We start from the raw sequence: 27,190 nt of genomic DNA on the forward strand, positions 1-27,190 counted from the left end.
CCACTCTTTAAGGGGCAGTGTTAGCTACAGCACTGAGCTCCACATGGTAGCACGGTCATCAAATCAACATTGCATGCTGACTGACATATGATCCACCTACTGCGGGTGCTCACCAATATAATGTTCAACACATTTCATCTCAAGAGGATGTTGTGCACCATTGTTGCCATTTTTAGAGCTTTAAGGGCACTCAAAGCCCAAAGAATGAATGTAAATGAATATATTTCTTCATCCACAGACGCTTCCTTGCACACAACTCCTCAGACACTAGCATAGAACTGTCACCACTCGTAGAAGGTTGTTCGTCAGCAAGGCTCAATGGCCAGAAAACAGACATACTGGATATTTTGTAAGTCTCTGAGACTAATTGTAGTCTTTCAGGTTTTGCCCCACAAATCAGATACTTTAATAGGAAAATGGTAGTTTGAAGTTTTGTTAAGGGTGAAAATAAATTGTCAAACATGTTCTTATTGGAGCTTATTTCACATTCGCACCATAATTGTATAACCACATTAGAAGTGTCTTACCTTTTTACACATCACCAATTGATGGTCAAATAGGAAGAACGTCCTCTGCTGGTTCCGTCCGTAAGGCTGATAAATCCATGTCATTTCCCCAGAATAGATCAACTCAGAGCTCCTGTCCAGAACATCATCGCCCTTAAAATATATTAAAAAATCTCATATAACAACTTGCATCTTGTGAACCTTGAAGATTTGTCATAACAGAAGTCGTTTGAAGGGCCTGGAAGCTTAATTACAGTAATCTATTTGATCTAATCAAATTTGACCTTTTTTTGACCATTAATGGATAAGTAGTAGAAATCAGATTTAGTTGCAACAGTTTTACTTACAATGTGAGCTAATATGAGGGAACAAAGATTGGAAATTTACTGAACTATTTATCAAGTTAAGCCATAAATGGCAAAACAACCAGCTATTTTATGAACCTTTGGGAAGTTCGTGACCCAAGGAATACTGTAGGTATCTAAACTACAATGCTCAGCTTTACCTTGCCTACATTGCGTCCTTGAAATCAGCTTGGCCGAAAAGGGGCAGCCTACAGAAATTTATCCAATAATGAACTGATATTTATCCATCAATCAAATTCATGAAAAACATATTATCAGATCATTATTGTCATTTACGGAAGCTTGCTGTGTACAAATTGGCTGCCTTTTGTCCTACATTACAGCAGAAATTACACTTAAAAAAGACATCAGTGTTTGTAAAATGTTATGCAATGCCTTTGAGTCACAGCAGTGCTACATAAATATCAGTCTATTTAAATTTTCAGCAAAATTAACATTTGAAAAAGAACACAAGGATCCAAAAATTGTGAACCTCATGCTCCATCTTGTTTTTGTCCCAAGCATGCCACCTACCACAATGCCTCCAATATTATCCCCACCCACCCCCATTCCTAGCAACCACTCTAACCACTGAAATCTTCTCATACGAAGTGCAGTTGACCATAAAGGTGTGACAGGGACAAAGTCAGACCTCCCAGATTGTTTACATGAGGCCTGGCTCTCAATTTTGCACTGGTCTCAGGCTTCCCAGTATGATCACATATTTAGGCTACATCACTGCCTTTTTTGTGCCATATTGGACTGCAACAAATATCTATAGAAGCACTTTTTAGATAAGGACTCGTTAATGAAGCAGCCATTGTACACAAAATACCAAGCACTTTTCATAAACCAGCGCTTTTTCACCATATTTTCAATTCATGCCTACTTTAAAAATATACAAATTTGTCTATTGTTAATTCAGTTGTGTTATAAATCTAAGACCATTCTGCTGAAGCTGCAAGTATCCTTTCCAATATCTTCAACATTAATACAAAGAATAAAGAACAAAGAAAATTACAGCACAGGAACAGGCCCTTCGGCCCTCCAAGCCTGCGCCGATCACGATCCTCTGTCTAACCTGTCATCTATTTTCTAATGATCTGTATCCCTTTGCTCCCTGCCCATCCATGTACCAGTCCAAATATATCTTAAAAGACGCTAACGTGTCTGCATCTACCACCTCCACTGGCAACGCATTCCAGGCACCCACCACCCTCTGTGTAAAGAACTTTCCACGCATATCTCCCATAAACTTTCCTCGTCTCACCTTGAACTCATGACCCCGAGTAATTGAGTCCCCCACTCTGGGAAAAAGCTTTTTGCTATCCACCCTATCTATACCCCTAATGATTTTGTAGACCTCAATCAGGTCCCCCTCAATCTCCGTCTTTCTGATAATAATCCTAATCTACTCAACCTCTCTTCATAGCTAGCACCCTCCATACCAGGCAACATCCTGGTGAACCTCCTCTGCACCCTCTCCAAAGCATCCACATCCTTTTGGTAATGTGGCGACCAGAACTGTACACAGTACTCCAAGTGTGGTCGAACCAAAGTCCTATACAACTGCAACATGACCTGCCAACTCTTGTACTCAATACCCCATCCAATGAAGGAAAGCATGCCATATGCCTTCTTGACCACCCTATTGACCTGCATTGTCACCTTCAGGGAATAATGGACCTGAACAGCCAGATCTCTCTGTTCATCAATTTTCCCTAGGACTTTTCCATTTACTGTATAGTTAGCCCTTGAATTTGATCTTCCAAAATGCAACACCTCGCATTTGCCCGGATTGAACTCCATCTGCCATTTATCTGCCCAACTCTCCAGTCTATCTCTATTCTGCTGTAATCTCTAACAGTCCCCTTCACTATCAGCTACTCCACCAATCTTCGTGTCATCTGCAAACTTGCTGATCAGACCACCTACACCTTCCTCCAGATCATTTACATATATCACAAACAACAGTGGTCCCAGCACAGATCCCTGTGGAACACCACTGGTCACAGGTCTCCAATTTGAGAAACTCACTTCTACTACTACTCTCTGTCTCCTGTTGCCTAGCCAGAATTTTATCCATCTAGCTTGCACACCCTGGACCCCATGTGACTTCACTTTCTCCATCAGCCTGCCATGGGGAACCTTATCAAACGCCTTACTGAAGTCCATGTATATGACATCTACAGCCTTTCCCTCATCAATCAACTTTGTCACATCCTCAAAGAATTCTATTAAGTTGGTAAGACATGACCTTCCCTGCACAAAACCATGTTGCCTATCACTGATAAGCCCATTTTCTTCCAAATGGGAATCGATCCTATCCCTCAGTATCTTCTCCAGCAGCTTCCCCACCACTGACGTCAGGCTCACCAGTCGATAATTACCCGGATTATCCTTGCTGCCCTTCTTAAACAAGGGGACAACATTAGCAAGTCTGCAGTCTTCCGGGACCTCACCCGTGTCTAAGGATGCTGCAAAGATATCTGGTAAGGCCCCGGCTTGTAGTAATTGTAGTAATTGAAGTACAAACTGGAAAAAGGCATATTCATAATTAATGCCATGGAGCATAGTGAGATTAGGGTAGATTCCAGATTGATTAACTGAGGGAAAAAAATGACTGGAACAAGCCAGGAGGAGTTGGTTATGATGGGCTAGATTTTCATCCCAGAACAGTGTAGTGGAAGTATGGAAATTTTCTGGAAAAAGTGCCTGCAAACGTAGGATTTTTGTTTGAAGATGGCAGATGCTAACCAGAAGTCAGCTCAGTAAACTCAGAAGCAGTTTAGAGGCAACCACGGGTTGCTGAGTGCTGACAGGCTGTATAAAATGTCTCGATGTTCTGGGACTTCCTTCTTGGTGTAATTACAGATGTTAGGCCATCTAGCCATTATCCCTCAAATTCCTTCACACCCTCGAGAGTAATTAGCTCTGTACAGAATGTATACAGGGTGACTAAGACAGAAGTATCATAGATTGGTATGAAATGTCTGAAAGGTTATTGGGGTGAGGGAGGTATCTTGGTTGGCATGGAGGATAAATGGAGCAATTGGGATGGCTGGGTGGCCACAGGTTAGCATGGAGACATGGGAAGACATTTTGAGAGTGCGTTCAGAAGGTTCTCTCTTCCAGGGTATGGTTCATGAAACCTCTACGGGTCTGCGAATCATGAGTTCTTGAAAAGCTGGCCTGACTCCCTAAAAATTGTCGGGAGCTGAGTCTCCCCCCACAATGAAGCCATCTAGGAAGGGAACACAGGGTGCAGACCTGCACCCTTATCTCATACTGATGAAGTCAGGAATCCTGGAATCAGGGCCCACTCACCATTTATAAACATTCACAGTCCCAAATCAACAGAAGTCCAACCCAATGACTGGGAAACATAGAACATAGAACATTACAGCACAGTACAGGCCCTTCGGCCCTCGATGTTATGCCGACCTGTCATACCGATCTCAAGCCCATCTAACCTACACTATTCCATGTACGTCCATATGCTTGTCCAATCACGACTTAAACGTACCTAAAGTTGGCGAATCTACTACCGTTGCAGGCAAAGCGTTCCATTCTCTCACTACTCTCTGAGCAAAGAAACCACCTCTGACGTCTGTCCTATATCTTTCACCCCTCAATTTAAAGCTATACGCCCTCATGCTCACCGTCACCATCCTCAGAAAAAGGCTCTCCCTATCCACCCTATCTAAACCTCTGATTATTTTATATGTTTCAAATAAGTCACCTCTCAACCTTCTTCTCTCTAATGAAAACAGCCTCAAGTCCCTCAGCCTTTCCTCGTAAGACCTTCCCTCCATACCAGGCAACATCCTAGTAAATCTCCTCTGCACCCTTTCCAAAGCTTCCACATCCTTCTTATAATGCGGTGACCAGAACTGTACACAATACTCCAAGTGCAGCCGCACCAGAGTTTTGTACAGCTTCACCATAACCTCTTGGTTCCGGAACTCGACCCCTCTATTAATAAAATCTAAAACACTATGCCTTCTTAACAGCCCTGTCAACCTGGGTGGCAACTTTCAATGATCTGTGTACATGGACACCGAAATCTCTCTGCTCATCCACACTACCAAGAATCTTACCATTAGCCCTGTACTTTGCCTTCCGGTTACTCCTACAAAAGTGCATCACCTCAAACTTGTCTGCATTAAAAACTTCATTTGCCACCTCTCAGCCCAGCTCTGCAGCTTATCTATGTCTCTCTGCAACCTACAGCATCCTTCGTCACTATCCACAACTCTACTGACCTTAGTGTCGTCTGCAAATTTACTAACCCATCCTTCTACACCCTCATCCAGGTCATTTATAAAAATGACAAACAGCAGTGGACCCAGCACTGACCCTTGCGGTACACCACTAGGAACTGGTCTCCAGGATGAACATTTCCCATCAACTACCAACCTCTGTCTTCTTTCAGCAAGCCAATTTCCGATCCAAACTGCTATATCTCCCACAATTCCATTCCTCCGCATTTTGTACAATAGTCTATTGTTGGGAACCTTATCGAACGCCTTGCTGAAAGCCATATACACCACATCAACTGGTTTACTCTCATCTACCTGTTTGGTCACCTTCTTAAAGAACTCAATAAGGTTTGTGAGGCACGACCTTCCCTTCACAAAACCGTGCTGACTATCCCTAATCAATTTATTCTTTTCTAGATGATTATAAATCCTATCCTTTATAACCTTTTCCAACACTTTACCAACAACTGAGGTAAGGCTCACTGGTCTATAATTACCAGGGTAGTCTCTACTCCAATTCTTGAACAGGGGAACCACATTTGCTATCCTCCAGTTGTCTGGCACTATTCCTGTAGACAATGACGAGTTAAAGATCTATGCCAAAGGCTCGGCAATCTCCTCCCTGGCTTCCCAGAGGATCTGAGGATAAATCCCATCCGGCCCAGGGGACTTATCTATCTTCACCCTCTGTAGGATTTCTAATACCTCTTCCTTGTGAACCTTAATCTCATCCAGTCTAGTAGCCTATATCTCAGTATTCTCCTCAACAACATTGTCATTTTCTAGAGTGAATACTGTTGCAAAATATTCATTTAGTGCTTCCCCTGTCTCCTCTGACTCCACACACAACTTACCACTACTATCCTTGAGTGGCCCTAATCTTACTTTCGTCATTCTTTTATTCCTTAAATACCTATAGAAAGACTTAGGGTTTACCCTGATCCTATCCGCCATCAACTTCTCATGTCTCCTCCTGGCTCTTCTGAGCTCTCTCTTTAGGTCTTTCCTGGCTACCTCGTAGCCCTCAAGCGCCCTAACTGAGCCTTCACATCTCATCCTAACATAAGCCTTCTTCTTCCTCTTGACCAGAGATTCCACCTCCTCCGTAAACCACGGCTCCTGCGCTCTACAGCTTCCTCCCTGCCTGACAGGTACATACTTATCTAGGACATGCAGGAGCTTTTCCTTGAATAAGCTCCACATTTCTACTGTGCCCATCCCTGCAGTTTCCTTCCCCATCCTGTGCTCCCTAAATCTTGCCTAATCTCATCGTAATTGCCTTTCCCCCAGCTATAACTCTTGCCCAGTGGTATACACCTATCCCTTTCCATCACTAACGTAAACATAACAGAATTGTGATCACTATCACCAAAGTGTTCAACTACTTCCAAATCTAATACCTGGCCGGGCTCATTACCCAGTACCAAATCTAATGTGGCTTCGCCCCTTGTTGGCCTATCTACATACTGTGTCAGGAAGCCCTCCTGCACACACTGGACAAAAACTGACCCATCTATAGTACTCGAACTATAGTGTTCCAAGTCAATATTTGGACAGTTGAAGTCCCCCATGACAACTACCCTGTCTCTCTCACTCCTGTCGAGAATAATCTTTGCCATTCTTTCCTCTACATCTCTGGAACTATTCGGAGGCCTATAGAAAACTCCCAACAGGGCGACCTCTCCTTTCCTGTTTCTAACCTCAGCCCATACTACCTCAGTTGACGAGTCCCCAGACATCCTTTCTGCAACTGTAATACTGTCCTTGACCAACAATGCCACACCTCCCCCCACTTTTACCATCTTCTCTGTTCATACTGAAACATCTAAATCCCGGAACCTGCAACAACCATTCCTGTCCCTGCTCTATCCATGTCTCCCAAATGGCCACAGCATTGTTGTCCCAGGTGCTAACCTGATTTCTAAAGGTATGATAAGCCAGACAGATTGAAAGCCTTATCACCTTTACACTAATCCTTCTGATCATCCATTTAAACCACCTTTTTTTTTCAAAAATTGAACAAATCATCCCACATGTCACAATTTCAAGTAACCCCAGGCTCTGAGAATTTATATTGTATTGAATAATTTTATACTTATTTTTGGAGAGTGAGCTCCACAATATAAAGTGCAGTCTGTTGATTAAGGCAACCTTTGAAACTGTAGATAGCATCATCTGATCTTTTTTAACCCAAGTGTGATGACGAGCCCCAGAAAGTACAGGACCCTCCCCACCGTTCTTGTATTGATCAGGTACCTAACTAGTTACCTGGTGGGCTTTTTGAGGGGCACCTTCTGTAGCAGCAATATCCAACTCTGTTGGAGGTTGCTGACCAGTCAGAGATTAGTCGACTCTGTGAGTCGCCGTGACCAGGGGCTGCTCACAGCTCAGTAACAGCAAAGTCCACGAACCATGCACAAGAAGGTTATTTCCCAGAGGTACCTCAGGGTAGGGGGCTGTCAGGGATAGGCAGTCATGGGGTTGTACTTATGGGCAACTGGAGTTGATTTTATTGGCTACTTCCTGCTTAGCATCAGTGCCCCCAGTTACCTCCTTGTTGGGGTTGATTGAGACACACCACCATCACACACCCCAGCCCAGGTGGCAGACCATTTCACCAGTCAAGAAGACTTTCCAGCCTTCTTACGCATGAAGGGGCCCTTAAATGTTTGTTAACTGATCACTTACAAATCTCAATTGGCAGTGGGGTGAGAAAGTAAAGCCTAGGCACTTCTGAACAGAACCTACTTCCAGTAGTGTGCCAGGCAGCAGGTTCCCAATGCCAAACTGCCTGAACATCTTCCCCTCCCACCAGTTTCCCTGCCACTTCTTGGGGGAAGGTTCTGTCTTGTTTCTTTATGTAACCCCCAACATTACAATTATGTGAAAATGCTGACTGAAAACAACAATTGCTTTTAAAACAAAGCTTTCACACCTTTGCGAGATTCATATATTTGAATATTTTCTTTGGTTAAGTAATAATTCAAATGACTTGCAAATGTAAATAACAGTTTTGTTGTTACAACAGTTAATGTTAGCATACTTTAACAATTTAGACATAAAAACAGCCAGAGATTTTGACTCCATGTAATTTCAAACCCTGTTATTAGTACTAATTTTTGATTTTGTATTGAGTGCAATATTTTTTAAGCTTTTCAAAGGAATGAAAATTCCAAAATATGGCCAAAAATAAATGCCTAAAATGAGAAACCAAAAAGCTAATTACCTGGTTATTTCCATACGAGTAGTTACAAGATTTGGCATGAAATTACTTTTTATTCAAAATATAGGAAAGCTTCCCAATGAGGTAGTGTGGGCAGTGTTATATTTGCACAGTTAGAAATTTTGTTGTTTGTTTCTGTGTACAAAATCTGTTTTAATATACCACTGTTAATTCAAGATAATTTGTTACTTCGAAAGAAATAATTCAAACCAAGTAGTTGAAGCCATGGTATCGCTTAAATCTTCCACTAAAGTTTGAATAATGCAGCATAGGAGATAAGTTGAATAACTTGAATGCTAACTTATACACAAGATAAGCAGCTTCGAAAAGATGGCTACACTGTTTGTATGATGGCCTAGTTGATACATCTAGAATGAAAATGATTTTGAGTATAAGATGCATTGTCCATTTTTGAGTTTATTTGGGAAAGGTCTGACACATTTGATGTACCACATAACGTATTTACTTTAAGGCAGCTTTCAAAGGAACATAGGATAGATTTCAAAAAGTTTTTTGCAGGCTATGTAGCTGGTCACGATAGCTTGACATTACCAACAATTTTTTTGTCAAGCATTAAACTACTGCTTGCATATGCTCATACAATTTGTAGTTATTTGAGAACTTACCAGGTCCATAGATTTTTCATACCCTCCACAGTCAAATCTAAACCACCTTTCCATTACCCTTCTTCTAAGTTTGAAATGTTAAACCCATTGGCATTTAGCTAACCTATACTTGGAATTTTAAACACTTCAAGAAAAGCAACCCTCTTATCTTTAGGTTATTCATGGCACTTTTCTGTTCTAATCCCTTATCCTGGGAAGTTATAAAAATACTCTTTATGTCAATTTGGGAGTAAATGTACAGTGTAGCCATCTCCCTAAATATTTCAAAGGAGTGCATACTTAATGTGCAACAAAGGCACTGTTTTCTTTGAAAAGAAGGTACAAAGTCACAGTAGTCTCAAAGGACCATCTGGCTTATGCTCTCTCATCTGAAAGTCACTGAGTACCAGGTGAGGGAGAGGTTGAGGAAGGGAGTCCTTCATCATAACCTCAGCTGGTGTGGGAATTGAACCCAGTCTGTCTGCAACACCGTGTTGTGCAAACCAGCTGTCCGTCAAACTGAGCTGACTGAACTCCCATTTCCCTCATAACTTGGCTGATTACACTTTCCCAGTGGTGCATATGATTCACACCAGCCTTATCTGTCGTTTATCAACTATCAGATGCTGATTATCAAACCAAACCTTCTAACATCACAATGCATGTACCTACGCCATGTGGACAGCATTAGTTCAAGCGAGTGACTCACCACTGCCTTCTCAAAGCAATGAGAAGCCAGCAGCAAGCACTGGTCGAGACAGTGACACCCACATGCTTCAAAAGAATAAATTTTAATAACTACAAAACCACTAAATATTATATGAAAATTGGACAGTTAGATGTGCTTTGAAACTCTTAGTTATGGGCATGAAAATGGCCAAAGAATTGGTCTCCAAACGAAAACCATGTTACAAAAGCGACTACAATTCACAAATACTTCTTTGGACTATCCTAGGGTCTTGAATGAAGCTTGTAGGAGTTTTATTTAGGAAAATAGTGGTATAGTCTAAGCCATGAAATAACAGCATGGGTGAGAGACTAACATCCCATATCTCAGTAAGCACAAATATTAAATAAATAAAAACGGTGCAATTGAAATGTACTATAAGTATACAATAAGTTTAAAGTTGGGATGTTTTGCAAGCTTCAACAATAAATCTGTCGGCACACCTTGTGGTATAATTACTTTTCTCCACTATTTTTAGTGCCTTAAGGTGCTTGTGTTATCACTGTCTGCACAGTTGTTAATGTGTTTATTTTTAACAGATAATGACTGGTAAAATAGTACAGACAGGAATTAAAGCAAATATGTGAACCAAGGCGCACAAATAGTACTTGGAAAAAAATTGAAGCCACTTGTTGTTAGATAAGAAGGATTTCTGTTTATCAGGAGACTGCAGCATTTACATCATAAAGGTCATCTGCTTTCCCTCAGGAAGGCTGAAAAAACCTATGTGATCATAGTAACAGTCTAAACTGTTCCCATGGCAATCATTGTCAGGTCTGCAAGATCCGAAGTAACAGACGTAGGACCATCTTTTAATCCCTATTGTATAAGCCATCTATAGGCTGCTCTTTGAAGCTGTAAAAAAACAAGCATCCAAAATAAAAAGATTACTGTTGTGCTAAGTTCATGTCAAAATACCAAAATACTCAAGTTGTCATGAATGAATTTGAACCTGGTAATGACTTCTATAAATTCTTCAAATAATGTGCAATTCAGTGCTCAGTTTTTCTGATTCCGCACAGACAACATATCATTCTACAAGCTGACAAAGACAAAATCAAAAACTAATTTCAAAATGCTTCTTTGCATTTATAAATCTCTCCACAGCTTGAGCCTTTCTTCGCAACCTCCTGCAGCTTCAATTCAAATCTCCAATACTCCTCATCTAGCTCTATTTGAATGCTATATTTGTTTTTCAACTCCACTTCCAAAGGCAGAGCCTTAATATCTTGATATAACACTTTAGGATGTCGTCTCCAGTTCAACTCCTAAGAAAAGCCTCTGGGTAGATTTCAGTTTTGTCACCCTCTCCTCGAGAGTAAACAATCACAGGGTAGCAGGCTGTCTGGGATAGGCCAGAGATAATGGGAACTGCAGATGCTGCAGAATTCCAAGATAATAAAATGTGAGGCTGGATGAACACAGCAGGCCAAGCAGCATCTCAGGAGCACAAAAGCTGACGTTTCGGGCCTAGACCCTTCATCAGAGAGGGGGATGGGGAGAGGGTTCTGGAATAAATAGGGAGAGAGGGGGAGGCAGACCGAAGATGGAGAGTAAAGAAGATAGGTGGAGAGAGTGTAGGTGGGGAGGTAGGGAGGGGATAGGTCAGTCCAGGGAAGACGGACAGGTCAAGGAGGTGGGATGAGGTTAGTAGGTAGCTGGGGGTGCGGCTTGGGGTGGGAGGAAGGGATGGGTGAGAGGAAGAACCGGTTAGGGAGGCAGAGACAGGCTGGGCTGGTTTTGGGATGCAGTGGGTGGAGGGGAAGAGCTGGGCTGGTTGTGTGGTGCAGTGGGGGGAGGGGACGAACTGGGCTGGTTTAGGGATGCAGTGGGGGAAGGGGAGATTTTGAAACTGGTGAAGTCCACATTGATACCATTAGGCTGCAGGGTTCCCAGGCGGAATATGAGTTGCTGTTCCTGCAACCTTCGGGTGGCATCATTGTGGCAATGCAGGAGGCCCATGATGGACATGTCATCTAAAGAATGGGAGGGGGAGTGGAAATGGTTTGCGACTGGGAGGTGCAGTTGTTTGTTGCGAACTGAGCGGAGGTGTTCTGCAAAGCGGTCTCCAAGCCTCCGCTTGGTTTCCCCAATGTAGAGGAAGCCACACCAGGTACAGTGGATGCAGTATACCACATTGGTAGATGTGCAGGTGAACCTCTGCTTAATGTGGAATGTCATCTTGGGGCCTGGGATAGGGGTGAGGGAGGAGGCGTGGGGGCAAGTGTAGCATTTCCTGCGGTTGCAGGGGAAGGTGCCGAGTGTGGTGGGGTTGGAGCGCAGTGTGGAGCGAACAAGGGAGTCACGGAGAGAGTGGTGTCTCCGGAAAGCAGACAGGGGTGGGGATTGAAAAATGTCTTGGGTGGTGGGGTCAGATTGTAAATGGCGGAAGTGTCGGAGGATGATGCGTTGTATCCGGAGGTTGGTAGGATGGCGTGTGAGAACGAGGGGGATCCTCTTTGGGCAGTTGTGGCAGGGGCGGGGTGTGAGGGATGTGTTGCGGGAAATACGGGAGACGCGGTCGAGGGCGTTCTCAACCGCAGGAAATGCTACACTTGCCCCCACACCTCCTCCCTCACCCCTATCCCAGGCCCCAAGATGACATTCCACATTAAGCAGAGGTTCACCTGCACATCTACCAATGTGGTATACTGCGTCCACTGTACCCGGTGTGGCTTCCTCTACATTGGGAAAACCAAGCGGAGGCTTGGAGACCACTTTGCAGAACACCTCTGCTCAGTTCGCAACAAACAACTGCACCTCCCAGTCGCAAACTATTTCCACTCCCCCTCCCATTCTTTAGATGACATGTCCATCATGGGCCTCCTGCACTGCCACAATGATGCCACCCGAAGGTTGCAGGAACAGCAACTCATATTCCGCCTGGGAACCCTGCAGCCAGATGGTATCAATGTGGACTTCACCAGTTTCAAAATCTCCCCTTCCCCAACTGCATCCCTAAACCAGCCCAGTTCATCCCCTCCCCCCACTGCACCACACAACCAGCCCAGCTCTTCCCCCCCACCCACTGCATCCCAAAACCAGTCCAACCTGTCTCTGCCTCCCTAACCAGTTCTTCCTCTCACCCATCCCTTCCTCTCACCCCAAGCCGCACCCCCATCTACCTACTAACCTCATCCCACCTCCTTGACCTGTCCGTCTTCCCTGGACTGACCTATCCCCTCCCTACCTCCCCACCTATACTCTCTCCACCTATCTTCTTTACTCTCCATCTTCGGTCCGCCTCCCCCTCTCTCCCTATTTATTCCAGTTCCCTCTCCCCATCCCCCTCTCTGATGAATGGTCTAGGCCCGAAACGTCAGCTTTTGTGTTCCTGAGATGCTGCTTGGCCTGCTGTGTTCATCTAGCCTCACATTTTATTGTCTGGGATAGGCAGTGGGTGGGAGCACTAAATTAGCAAGAACAGCAGTGGCATCATGCTCATCACCTACACACCTCTGGTTTGGATTTTGCCAGTTAATATCCACTTAAGGTCCTCTGCACACTGCCTGTTGATTATTCATCAGTGTCAGGAATGCCCATATCACATGGCAAGGCTCCAGATAAGCCCTACTGACCATGTTAATGGGGGTATGTCTTGTTTGGGAATTAACCCCGAGCCACACCTGTGTGATTGGCTCCATCACCCTCATGAATCTGGCCACTCAATCTTTTTACAGGGGCCTGCCAGACTGACCCTAGCAAAAGCCCCCCAAGTGCCTTCAGTCATATACACAGCTCCTCAGGGTGTTGGGTTACATGTAGTCCCATTACTGACCACCATTCCCAGTGGTGCTTGTGGGATGAGAGAGCTGCCGGCCACCTCATTTTCTCACAGCTCTCTGTGGAGGAATGCCTTTCAAAATAAGGGTAAAAGTCTCACATTGAACCTTTGAACAGCCTAGTGACAACAAAATCAACTCTGGGTTAAAGGTTACCAGGTTAGGTATATATTACAAATTCCATACTTCTGACAGAATGGCATTTTTTGATCAGAAATGCCTTAATAGATTCATTGGCATCAATCCTTCTCCTTGGTACTCAATTAGTCTGAGTGATTGACTCCAACTAGGAAAGAATGGCCACAGAAGTCTTCAATAAAATTAATACTCAGTCTTAATAAACATAATAGGTTTATTACATAGAAGGAATGACACAGCTTCTTCCAGGCTGAGTTTTATGACAGTCCTTTACAAGACCTCAGGTTATATTTAAGAGTAAGTATCCATTATTATTTATCTATGTAGAAATTATAGTAATATGGAGCTGAGCTAAACACAACTGGCTAGCTCCTTCCAGGAACAGTGCTTTATTTCTTGATGGATAGAGCTTATCTCATGATGTCAGCCAACCCATGTCAGGTATTAACTCCATTATAGAACCCAGCCAACTAGAGTCAAGCTTTCCCAATTTGTGACCTGAGGGAGGGGATCCGCTGCCTCCAAGCAGCTCAGAAGAGGCCCTTCAATCCATCAAATCTGTACTGACCTATCTACACTAAACCCATTATCCAACAGTTGGCCCAAAGCCTCAAATGTTATGAATACTTCAAGTGCTCATCCACATACTTTTTTAAAGGTTGAGGTTTCCGTCCTCTACTACCATCTCAAGCAGTGCATTCTAGATTCCCTTCACACTCTGGATGAAAAGATTTTTTCTTTCAATCTCCCGCTCTTCGCTTTAAAATTGTGTCCCTTCATTACAGGCCCTTCAACTAAGGAGAACTACTGCCCTTTACATGCCTTCACAAATTTATACACTTCAATCAGGTCCTGTCTCTACCTTCTGTGCTCCAAGGAAAACAACCCAAACTTATCTATCTTCTCTTCATAGCTAATATGCTCCAGCCCAGGCAACATCCTGGCGAATCTCCTCTGCACCCCCTCCAGGGGAATCACATCTTTCCTATAGTGAGATGAGCAGAACTGCACACAGTACTCCAGATGTTGCCTAAACAAAATCTTGGTACTGCTCCAACATAACCTCTCTGCTCTTATAATCAATGCCTTGACTGATAAAGGCAAGTATCTCATATACCCTCCTCAACCATGGTCTGAACCTATCCTGCCACCTTCAGGGTTCTGTGGGCAAGCACCCCAAGATGCCACTGTTCCTTTGAACTTCCTAGTGTCATATAATTCATTGTGTACTCCACTGCCTTGTTACTTCTTCCAAAGTGCATCACCTAATATTTTTCAGGACTATTTCTATCTCCCCATCTGACTAACTTGTTATTTTCTTCCTGTAACTGGAGTCCTTCATCCTCATTATTAACCACCCAATTTATCTTCGTGTCATCCACAAACTTGCTTATCATTGACCCACATTTTCACCTTTAAAGGTTTATATAAATCATAAACAATAAGAAACCCAGCACCAATCCCTGTGATACGGTACTGGACATGTGCCTGGACACAAACAGCCTCCTACCACCATCCTCTGACTTCTATCACATAGCAAGTTTTGGATGCATCTTTCCGAGTTACTCTGGATCTCGTGTTTCTAGACAAGGGCCTCTTCTGTGCTGTTTGTCTCTGTAAGGTGGCAGTGAGCCCCATCCCCAGATTAAAAAGTTGGGATAGGCCTCCACTTGGCTATATTCTATAAGGGAGTTAGTACCTGAAAGTGTTAGCTGACATCATTAGCTTTTGCTTTCTTGATCTTTTTTCCATATGACACCCTGTCAAAGGCTTTACTGAAATCCATGTAAACTACATCAACTTCACTATCCTCATTTACACACCTGGTCACATCCCTGAAAAATTCAATCAAGTTTGTTAGGCATGACCTTGCTCTGATAAAGCCACTGTCCCTGGATCAAGCCTTGTTTCTCAAGTGGAGATTAATTCTCTCCTTCAGAATTTTCTCCAATATCTTCTTATCACTGATGTGAGACTTGTGCTCTGTAATATCAAAATATAGGAAAGTTTCCTAATGCGGTAGAGTGGGTAGTGTTATATTTGCACAGTTAGAAATTTTGATGTTTGTTTCTGTGTACGAAATCTGTTTTGATATACCACTGTTTAGATTAGATTCCCTACAGTGTGGAAACAGGTCCTTTGGACCAACAAGTCCACAACACCCCTTGAAGCATCCCACCCAGACCCATCCTCCTATAACCCACACACCCCTGAACACTACGGGCAATCTTAGCATGACCAATTCACCCAGCCTGCACATCTCTTTGGACTGTGGGAGGAAACTGGAGCAGATACAGGGAGAATGTGCAAACTCCACACAGACAGTCACCCGAGGCTGGAATCGAACCAGAGTCCCTGGTGCTGTGAGGCTGCACTAAGCCACCGTGCCACCCAAGGTATTCAAGGTAATTTGTTATTTCAAAAGAAATAATTCAAACCAAGTAGTTCCAGCCATCATATCTCTTAAATCTTCTACTAAAGTTTGAATAATGCAGCATAGGAAGTATGCTGAATAAATTGAATGCAAATTTATAGACAAGATAAACAGCTTCGAAAAGTTGGGGCTACACTGTATGTATGATGGCCTAGTTGATACATCTAGAATTAAAGTGATTTTGAGCATGAAATGCTTTGTCCATCTTTAAGTTTATTCAGGAAAAGCTCGGCCTAATCACAAAATCTGTTTCCTACACCAGAGTTTTTTGGCACTATTAATTGATTGGATAGTCATTTTTGGATGTTGATCACAAGTTGTGTATGGAATTGCCTTCCATCAATGTTTTACAGGTTAAAACATTATGCAATACCATATTTAATTCAAGATAACAAACCAAATACATTTATATCCATAGTTTGCTCCCTCATAGGAATTAATCTTCTATATTCTTCTTCTTGTCTCCAGTTGTCTCCAGGTCCTGCATATGTGATTTGAAACCTTGCTTAACGAAAGCAGATATGTGCTTAAGAAGCTTTCTGACCAAACTAGAGCAGCAGGCACGAAAGCACCGTATGGTTTCATTCTGACTTCCTAAGTTTATGTTATACTGATGGATGGTACAGTGCAGCATTCTATTGGCTTTGATGATTTGTTTGCTTTGAGTGATGCAACTTGAGAAGAAACAACACTGATCTAATGATTCTCAACATTCGAAGGAAAAGTCTAATTAATATTTTGTTTTAACAGACTGAAGATGTGTTAGGTTAGGCAGTACATGCTTGTATTGTGTAACTATGTAAATAAATGCTGATAGAAGTGTGTAAAGATTGGCTCCAATTCTATCCTTTAATCAACTGGTTTCTGAAGACTGATTGAAGCAGCAGCACAATTGGCACATTCTTTGTCCCTGGGTTTGTTGGACCTGCAACATTGTTATAGAGCACTGGTTTATCCATCTCTCTGGGGAGCTTTCTAGGCTGATGTCAAGACCTCTGTTTCCTGGCATGTTCAGAGAGGCAACATGACAGATGATGCATGCTTGCTTCTTTTTATTAAATGAAAGGGACCAGCCAGCTTTGTCATCAGTACATTTGTAGGGTTATAGAGATTGCAAAGGACTGTGGGACTAGGACTGGTGCAAGAAAGAGATCACAGGACCTCAGATGACAATAAAATTTAAGTCCCATGACACATTTAGGAGTTAGATGTCTGGCAGCAGAGAAAAGAGACTCTGTCCCAATAACAGGCACTGTGCTGTTCAGCCAAGAGAGTGCTGGGAGACAATGTGTGTAGCCAAAAGCTGGGGTCAGGGCTCTGGAAAAATCCTGGAAACCACCAAGAGAAGTTGGGCTTGGAAAAAGTCCTGGGAAGCATCAAATAATTCAGCTGAGCATGGGGCAGAAGGAAGCTTACAAACTATTTGTTTTGTGTCGCTGATAAATATTGGAGTTGCAAATACAGAAGGGCAGTGTCAGCTTAGTGAAAGTAGCCATCCGCAAAAGAGCCGGAATTGTGCCCATTTGAGGGTGCTAGAGTGCAACCTCAAGAATCCAGTGGAATGCTATCCAAGGGAAGAGATTATATTACTGAGATGTGAGCAGTCATTGAGGCAGTCATGATGGAATGGTTTCTGAGAGAATTTCAAAGCCAGATCTCTGGGAATGAAGAATTGGATCCCTCGTGAGGGAGAGAAAGTTTCAATGAGAGTTAGTGGTTGAAAGCATTCGTGATCTGAGGTGCTTCTGAAAAATCCATGTGATCAACTTGACCACACTTGCAATTTGATGTGTCCTGAAGAATGTTCTATTATAGTGTTGTTCATTTTTACACCATGTTAATTCCGGATGTTATGTATAAATTGCGTTGTAGATTGTTTTGAAGTTGTAATTTTGTATTGTAAACTTTATTTTGTTTGTTCAAAACCTTAGAACTTTGTGGCTTTAATATTTTACCGAGTACATCGGATCTCACACTTTGTCTACTTGAAACAAAAAAGTTACCCGTCCTTAGCCAGACTGTAACATAAATTTGGTACTTTTATCAGAGATCATAACAACATGAAAACGTTAGATGAGGACAGCTGCAATACTCTACTCTATGGTTGAAGAGCTTTTCAAGTCTCGTTGTTCAGATATAAATGCAAAAGAGACAAGAAGAAGGCCATTACCTGTGAAACTGTCCTCTAGTCACTAGTTAGTATCTTTAGGAGGGGAGTAGAAATAATTGATCAGAAACATATCTCTCCAATAATGAGCATGGATGAGACAATTTCCATAATTCTACATATCAAGATACAATTCCTCTGAACGATGTGCTTTTTAAAAATGATTTTCATTTTTAAATATTATTTTCTCAATGGCAGCAAATTTTCCACCAAATATAAGTGCAAAATCAATGCGGAAGACTGTTGGAATATGTTTAGCAATATCTGAGTCTCTGGTATCATTGAAAAATTTGTGTTTTCTACTTGCTGTATAATAACTGCTGTTCAAATTCAATGGTGAACGAATTGGAAACTTTATGGCCAGTGACTTTCATAAATATAGAATCAGTCTCTTCTTGTGTTCGTTAAAGCTTGAAATAGGAGAACTGGAAACAACAGCAGAAAATATAGTTATTGTATTGATATCTGATTAAAAATGATTTGCATTATCGTTCATAGTGCAATACCAGTTCTATCTGTATTAATTTACTGATTCATTCATGATGTTGATTTAAAGTAATAATGGCAACCTTTCTCTTGGTAGTTAATGGTGCCATTTACTTATTTAATAGCTCAACAATGGGAAAAAAACGTCTGACTCCAAGGATGAACATCTACAGTAAACTAGCAAAGCAGACCCGTTTTATTCTAATGAATCCTCATTCCTTATTTCCTGAGCAAGTGAACATTGAACATTTAGATTTTTGAACCAACCTTTAAGTTTTTAATTTGGTGTGACTGCTGGGTAAATTTTCTATTTCAGCCATTATCAATTTTGGCAGTTCTTATTGATTTGCTATTAGAAATGTAGGTGACATGTAGAGAGAATTCAGACAATGCTTTTTTATAAATACCAGAATCCTTTGTGAAATTGTGAGTGCTGTAGGTATGTAATTTCACTGTTAGTACAGAGTGTCTCCAAGGCTAGGAAAGTAAAATAAAAGACACTGAAAAGCAGGGATTGATGATTAAAGTCTTTAAAAATGGAATGTACAGGAGTAGTTGTAGCTATTGATAAAGGTTTTGAGTCAACTTGGCATTTTTTTGTATATTTGCTAAATCCAAGAACATGAATCATGTTGTACTTCACAAGGCATATTGAAGTATCTCGGGAGAAAAGAGCTTACTTACTTGTAAGAACAGCAGAAATGTGGGGCAAGGTACAACCTGCAGGATTTGGAATCCTGTTGGTATGGTCAAAGATTGGAAGAAGTTCACTCTGTGTAAGGAACAATCACCTGCCTGCAAGTATCCCTGAACTAGCAAATTAATAACTATGAGTAGATTTGAAATTCAATTAAGGATGAGGGATGGGCTCTTGAAGCCAAAGGATCGTTATGAGCCTCACTACCTCGTAAGAAGCAGCAGGTGGCCTTTCCAGGTAAGTAAATAGAGAGACACACAGTCTCTCCAGTTTTTCTTAAATTTAAATTAAAGAAAAGAGGCTACAATTGTGGAAGGAAGCCTAGGGCAGGCCCGTTGTTGTAGGTGAAACCAGGCAGGTAGGGAACTTTCTGAAGAAGGGTCTAGGCCCGAAACGTCAGCTTTCCTGCTCCTCTGATGCTGCTTGGCCTGCTGTGTTCATCCAGCTCTACACCTTGTTATCTCAGATAGGGAAGGGTACCTGGATGGCTGATTCCCTGGTCTACTACTTGGAGTGGAGACAGTTTCAGACAGTTATGCTCCCTCATGCATCTAAGGGCCTGAATTTCAAAAGTCGCCTCCGGACAATAAGTCTTAACAGACCTTTGAATTGGCTATTGCTGTTTATGGGTAAATGGCTCCACTGATACTCCCATTCCACCTTTGGGAAAATGACCCAGGTGCAGATGGAACCAGAGAGGCGGAAACTGGCTGCAATGTTAAACTCTGCCTATATTTGCATCTATCAAGGCCAAAAAAATCCAGCCGGTAATCAATGTCAATGAAGGATAAAAGGAAACGGAAGATTGGAGATAGGGAATAATTGAAACCATAAAAATATTCAAAGATTCAAAAAGGAGATTAAAACTCATTTGATTGATTGAGATATTTGCCATGATCTACTGAAAGAAAATGGAAAAAGTAAAAACAAATGCTTAAAAGTATTATAGTAATGTTACAACCAGGTTGGTTCCACACCAGTATTTTCATATAAAATATCATTTAAAACACTATCAATCATGCTGAGTGACTCGAATAATTTAAATTGGACTTCTTAACATGGCTACAACAAAACACTTTACAAGTTAAGATGTGACACTCAGCATTAGTATTGAACCAAACTGCAGCCTGTAATGAAAAGCCTACCTCCCAGTCAAGGACTGAAGCTTGCCATTGAGCCATCTTGTCAATATTTTCCAATCTCCTTTTGCGTTCATTGATTTGTTGCGTCACATTCCTCATGACTGCCAAAGCAGCAGCAACGTATCTATAGTCACTGCAAGAGAAGTTTTAAAAAAAAGTTTTAATATCTCTCTCTAAAGTTATTCAGCAAAACAATCAATGAGGAATTGAGCGGAAGTTTTCTATGGAACAAGGTAAGATCTGGATTTCACAACTTGAAAGGATGATGGAAGAAGATTGAAGAGAAACTTTTAAAACACGATTTGGTAAGTCCTTGAAAAAGAAAAAAAATTACAGTTATGAAAAAATAGAGAAGTGCAATGAGACCAAATGGAGAGTTCTTTGAAAGAGCTAGGACCAGCACAATGTGCAGCAGAGCATCTGATAATATTATTATAGTTACATTTAACTCAGCAGGAATTGCCAGGAAGGCAGCAGCATCGTGATAATCTTACTGAACTAGTTATTCAGAAATCTGGGCTTTTTATCTTGGGACATGGATTCAGGGCAACTGGTAGCATTTAAAAAATCAATGAATGAACAAAAAAAAAATCCGGAATCAATAGCTATTTTGTCGGTAATCATAAAACCATACGGTTCACTCACGTTTTTGGGAAGGAAAAAGTGCCATCTCATCTTGCCTGGACTGAACGTGACTGCAGACCCACAGTCATTGACTCTTAAAGTGTCCTCTGAAATGGTCTAGAAAGCCACTCAATTATATTGAAAGTCACAAAGGAATGGAACCAAACAGATCACTCATGATCGAACCAGGCAACAGAAACAATAATGACAAACTCAGCCCTGCCAATTCTCCAAAGGACTCTACTAAAAATATGGGAGCTTGCACCAAAATTGGGAGAGCTGTCCTCCCAGACTAGTTGAGCAGCAGCGTGACATAGTCATATTCATAGAATTATACCTATCAATATCGTACTCTTGCGTATTATTTGTCCCACCAGCAGGACAGACTGACCAGTAGTGGAGCACAGTGTACAGTCAGGCAGAGTTTGCCCCAACAGTCCCCGACAATCTTGGGCAAAAAAATCCCCTGCTGATTACAACCCAGATGCAGCATCTGATCTAATTTATCAGTGTTCCTGCAGGTTGGATTCCAATTGGAGGCAGTATTGATGATGGCAATGGCACAGAATTTACTTCAGTTCTGGGATTTCAGTTTCCATCAAAAAGAGTAGCTTGGTAGCATCATTTGTGACTGAACTGGCAGAATCCTAAAGGACATCGTTGCTGGACTGGGTCTGCAGCAGGTGGACAGGAAGCCAACAAGAGGGAAAAACCTATCTGATCTCTTCCTCACCAATTGATTTGTTGTAGCTGCATCCATCACAGGATGGTAAGAGTGACTAACACTCGTTGTGGAGACTAAGTCCCACCTTCACACTGTAGATATTAACCAACATATTGTGTGGCATTAACACTATGTGAGATGGGATAGATTTAGAACATATCTAGTAATCAAAAACTGGGCACCAACAATGTGGCTGTGGGCTGTCAGCAGCAACAAAGTTGTATTTAACTATAACCTGTAGCCTTATGGCCTGGCTTTTTCCCCAGTCCACAATTATCATGAAGCCTGAGGATCAATTCTAGAGCACAGAGATCCCTCTTCACCTCAGAATTCTTCCATAGGTTGGAAAGAGGTCTGTTAGTGCATGAGCCACGCTGGTGTGGGGCACAGTCAAGACACTCTGACCTTTGTGACGGTTGAGGTTGGGAGATGACACAGGTCTGTTATTGGAGTCCCAGAGTATGACGTTTTTAATCAGGTTAAGAGTAGATCTATTCTCAGTGCTTTTCTTTTGGATAATCTGGCTGCCCATTTGGAAAGTTGAGGTAGCCCTGCAGATTTGGTCCCACAATGCTTTGATGGTGGAACTCAGGGATTTTTTTGGAGGGGTCAGGTACCCAGTAAAGCTATTATCTGCGAAAAAGATTTTGTGTAAATGGTGCATAAACTCCTTGGAATTGTGCAACCTGTCAACATGTACTGACCTATCAAGAAGCTGTCAACACTTTTCAAGAGGTCTATGCAAGTGCACTTATGAATAAGTGTTTTCCTAAATACAGTGGGGAAGAAGGCCATTCAGCCCATCGCGTTCACACCGGCTCTCCGATCATCATCCTGCCCAATCCAGGTAACCCTGCATTCCCCATGGCTAATCCACCTCACCTGCATGTCTTTGGGCTGTGTGAGGAAACCAGAGCACCCAAAGGGGACCCCACAGACATGGAGAGTGCAGGCAAACTCCACATGGACAGTAGAATGAGGATGGAATTGAACCCAGGTCCCTGGTGCTTTCAGCCCATACATGCTGCCCTATAAAATGCAGAATGAAACATAGAACTCCAAGAAACAGAAGTATATTTTTTGTTCCGATGTGAATGGGTACATATGAGCAATCATTGAGTTGCTCTGGTGAGTAAATAGGGAAATGATGATGATTTTAAACAGGCACTAAGTTAATACATGGATATCTTGGTTCATGGGGGATAGCAGGGTTTGACAATGGGAGTATTGGAGGAGTTGGGGAGGTCTGAGTGCTGGAGTTTTTTTCTTCCCTATTTGGGAAGATACAGTATCCTTCTGGATCTGGTCTGACCACACCTTTGGTGGAGGTAAAGTATCCTTTGGAGAAATAAGGCACTGTTTAGTGGAGGTAGAGCACTGCTTGGGATTGTGAAAAGGCACACTTTGTGTACAAAAAAACCCATTGGAACTGGCAAAGCTGTCAAGAAACTGTCCAAATATGTACAGCCTGTTAACAAAAAATGTGCTAGCTATTTCAGGTGCCTGATCACATCAAAACAAATTATTGGACTTGTGCTGCATGATTTATTTTCCAAATTGTCACTTTCACACTGGGGTGCTTATTTATGAACAGCTCCAAAGGCTTATTGAATGGAAATGTTTGCCGATATAAAATATTTCACTGCTTTGAAAATGTTTATTTATATCAAGCATTGAGCACTTAGGTGGATGCTTGTTTTCATTAAGAAGTAGACAAAGTGACTTCAAAGCATTGGTTGTTTTGTATCTCAGAGTGTATTTCTAAGTCGTGACATCATCAATAGGCAGCTAACTTTATTTTCTCTCAGGATGTCTTTCAGTTAATCACATATATGATAAATGAGTTGATACCTTGGGGGAAAGAAAAGGATGGTGGGTGCAAATATGAGTTTGGGGCTATTTGGGTCATGGGAATGATTGGGATCATATTGAAGGGAGAAGGGACAAGTGCAGAATCCTGGAGTTTGGGAGGTTGCATTGATTAGCATCAAGAGGACACAGAGTGAATGGAGTGAGGGGATGAGAGCAGGAGGGAATTTTTATGCCTTAAATTTTACTTTTAAACTTTGCATGCATGTGCATGTGTGAATTTTTCCAGTTTTTGGCAAAGCTTCTTGATTGAAATTCATGGCAGACCGTCCACTACGGCCCATGCTGATTTTACTCGTACAATCTTTCACTTTTCATCTTAATACACACCTGTCATCACCAGCCTCATACATTTATGTGGCATGAGATAATGAGGTGCTCGTTGTTGACGGGATTTGGTAACGTTCACATCATTGACATGCAACATTTAAACCCCAGCTGCACAGCATTCCAAGAACTAACTTTCATCCTGTGGTGCTCCAATATTATCCTGGAGGAACTGGCCCAAAAACGCAAGTGAGGTCCTCACTTTGTGGAGTGGGACCTCAAGGTGATGGTGAACACAGTGGTGGAGAAGACAGCAATCCTGCATCCTGCTGGCTGGCAAATAAGTCCATACCACCAGCCTGAGACAATCAAGACTGAGATAGTGATCTGGGTCAGCACAGTGTTCTGGGTCAAAATAAATGCCTTACATTGCAGGAAGAATGACGATGACTTTCTGCAATCTGCAAGGGTAAATGACATTTACCTGGTCACCACTATTCACTCTAAGCCTGTCAGTATACACACCTCTCACCAAATCCCATGGACTACAATTTTCACTTTTGCATGAAGTTCGACCAGTCAAAGACTCTCAACCAACTCTTCCATCCACCAACCCTTCCTGCCCTCCGAACTTATTACTCATTCACTAGGGACTCCTCACTACCTTACCTGCTCAGATATCATCACCAGCATCTCTCCCATCCATTTCATTACACACAACTCTCCTTTTGTCCCATTGCAGGAAAATTTGTTTCATCATCAGGCTGAGACTGTAAAGACAAGCAGGCAGGCAGACACAAGATGTAAGGTTCCACACCCACAGTGAGAAGATTCTAAAACTTGGTAATTGCTCGCGTGGGACTGCAGACATCTTCATGGGTAATAAGCTCAGTGATCTTCAGTGCACTGCTCTCCTGTTACCAACAACACTAACTCATTCTTAACCTACACAAAAGTTTACCCCAATCGCGCAAAGAAAATCCATTTCCACTCTTGTGCAAGCACTGGCAAACCTCACCAGGAAAAAGTCACAATAGGAAATGTCAGTTCCACCCCCATTTCTGTGGAGGGTGCCACTCAATGGATGCATTACAAAAAAAACATTCAGCTAAACTTTGCACCAGCTCAGAGATTTTCACCTCAATGGATTCTCCTTCTAGATTGGTTTTGGAAATATAGTCTGGTAAGTTCATAACTGACAGGCGTCCATAGCTGATTGAAGAAAAACAATCAGTCCTCCTCGTTCAGAGTTTGCTGGAGACCAGACAAAGTCTCCAGGCAGAAGATGCTTACATGGTCTTAGAAAATAATAACTTTGGCACAGACAGACACAGGAACAGCAGGTAGTTTTGTGAGAGGTCAAGGCAGTCATTAATCTGGATCAAAGGATAAAGGAAGAAAAGGATAAAGGACTAAAAATCCTCACAACCCCACTTCTTGTAAAGACTTCACACAATTCTCTCAGTTCCTCCGTCTCCACTGTATATGTTCAGATGAGGCCAACTTTGACAAGGGAGCCTCTGAAATGTCTACTTTCTTCCTCAACCAAGAATTCCCCAACACCGTTGTCGACAGGACCCTCAACTGGATCAGACCCATCTCCCTCACTTCTGCGTTCACCCCTTCTCTTCCCGCAAAACACGGTGTGGCTTCCTCTACATTGGGGAAACCAAGCGGAGGCTTGGGGACCGCTTTGCAGAACACCTACGCTCGGTTCGCAGTAAACAACTGCACCTCCCAGTCGCGAACCATTTCAACTCCCCCTCCCATTCCTTAGATGGCATGTCCATCCTGGGCCTCCTGCAGTGCATGCTGCCTGTAGGTTGCAGGAACAGCAACTCATATTCCGCTTGGAAACCCTGCAGCCCAATGGTATCAATGTGGGCTTCACCAGCTTCAAAATCTCCCTCCCCCCACTGCATCCCAAAACCAGCGCAGCTCGTCCCCGCCTGCCTAACCCGTTCTTCCTCTCACCTATCCCCACCTCCCACCTCAAGCCGCACCTCCATTTCCAACCTACTAACCTCATCCCGCTCCCTTGACCTGTCCTTCCTCCCCGGACTGACCTATCCCCTCCCTACCTCCCCACCCATATTCTCCTCCCCACCTATCTTCTCCTCTAACTATCTTCAGTCCGCCTCCCCCTCTGTCCCTATTTATTTTAGGATCCTCTCCCCCTCCCCTTTTTCTGATGAAGGGTCTACCCGAAACGTCAGCTTTTGGGCTCCTAAGATGCTGCTTGGCCTGCTGCGTTCATCCAGCTCCACACTTTGTTATCTGGGATTCTCCAGTATCTGCAGGTCCCATTATCTCTGATCACAAAGAGTTTCATCAGTTAGTTTTGCTATGTGGCACTTTACACTTGTTTTTACTAATTACCGATATTTTAAAATCATCAGTTTGTTGCTTTAACATTTTTACTCAAATATTTGCTTCAAACTTCAACTCATTTTGAAACTTATGTTTAATGGTGCACTGAATGGTACCTTTCTGAAATTTGGTCAATGGTCACTGGACTGTGAAAAAAATTGATTTGTGGCCCCTTGTGTGAAATCGTTAGGTAACACTAGTGGAAAAAAAAGACTTGTTTCCAGACAGTTCCAACAAAACCACTGAGCTATCAGTTCACCCAGTCCATGAACCAGGCTCAAAAACAAGTGGTGAGCCTCCAAGCAGAGGAGTACGTACCATGCTTCAGTTAATAGTTCACTGAAGAACACTCCACCTTGGTTGTTTGACGATGATAAACCCATGGTCTGCTCTGACCCTTTAATTTGTATGACTCTCAAATCTACGTTAACAAATTGAAACTGTTCAAAGAACACATACTCGCCACCTTTGAAACGAGAGGAAGAGTCATCAGTTAAAATATATTACTTTTAACTGTATCCAGTCTTTGTGAGTGCATGCGCGAAAACAAGTGAGATATTGTACTGAACTCAGGGTGACAACACACAATCTCCTTTATTCTTAAACTCACAAAACTTCATTACTGAGTTATTTAATTGGGATCCACACTACATGGGTAGTCTTGTGTGAAACAGTTTTAACAGCTTCGATGAAATTCGTGATACGCAAGAGCACACAGCATAAATCTATTTCTAAGTAGGCACTAAAGTGACAATCTCATTCTGAGATGTCAGTACAGGAAAACAAAAACCTTGCATTTTTACTCTATGTACTTCTTATGCTA

The 27,190-nt window shown here is 42.4% G+C and overlaps 1 protein-coding gene across 5 annotated transcripts in view; it reads right to left on the minus strand.

The window, feature by feature from the left end:
- arhgef9a (Cdc42 guanine nucleotide exchange factor (GEF) 9a) overlaps positions 1 to 27,190 on the minus strand; it is a 317,786-nt gene that overhangs the window by 87,991 nt on the left and 202,605 nt on the right. For all 5 annotated transcript variants that reach the window (XM_048544087.2, XM_048544086.2, XM_048544089.2 and 2 more), the window contains 2 exons: positions 20,517 to 20,646; positions 528 to 659 (listed from right to left, as the gene is read on the minus strand). In XM_048544087.2, coding sequence (XP_048400044.1) covers positions 528 to 659; positions 20,517 to 20,646 — 262 coding nt within the window. The remainder of the gene's footprint in view (positions 1 to 527; positions 660 to 20,516; positions 20,647 to 27,190) is intronic.

Source organism: Stegostoma tigrinum, chromosome 15, assembly GCF_030684315.1.
Source record: "Stegostoma tigrinum isolate sSteTig4 chromosome 15, sSteTig4.hap1, whole genome shotgun sequence".
NCBI classification, from domain to species: Eukaryota; Metazoa; Chordata; class Chondrichthyes; order Orectolobiformes; family Stegostomatidae; genus Stegostoma; species Stegostoma tigrinum.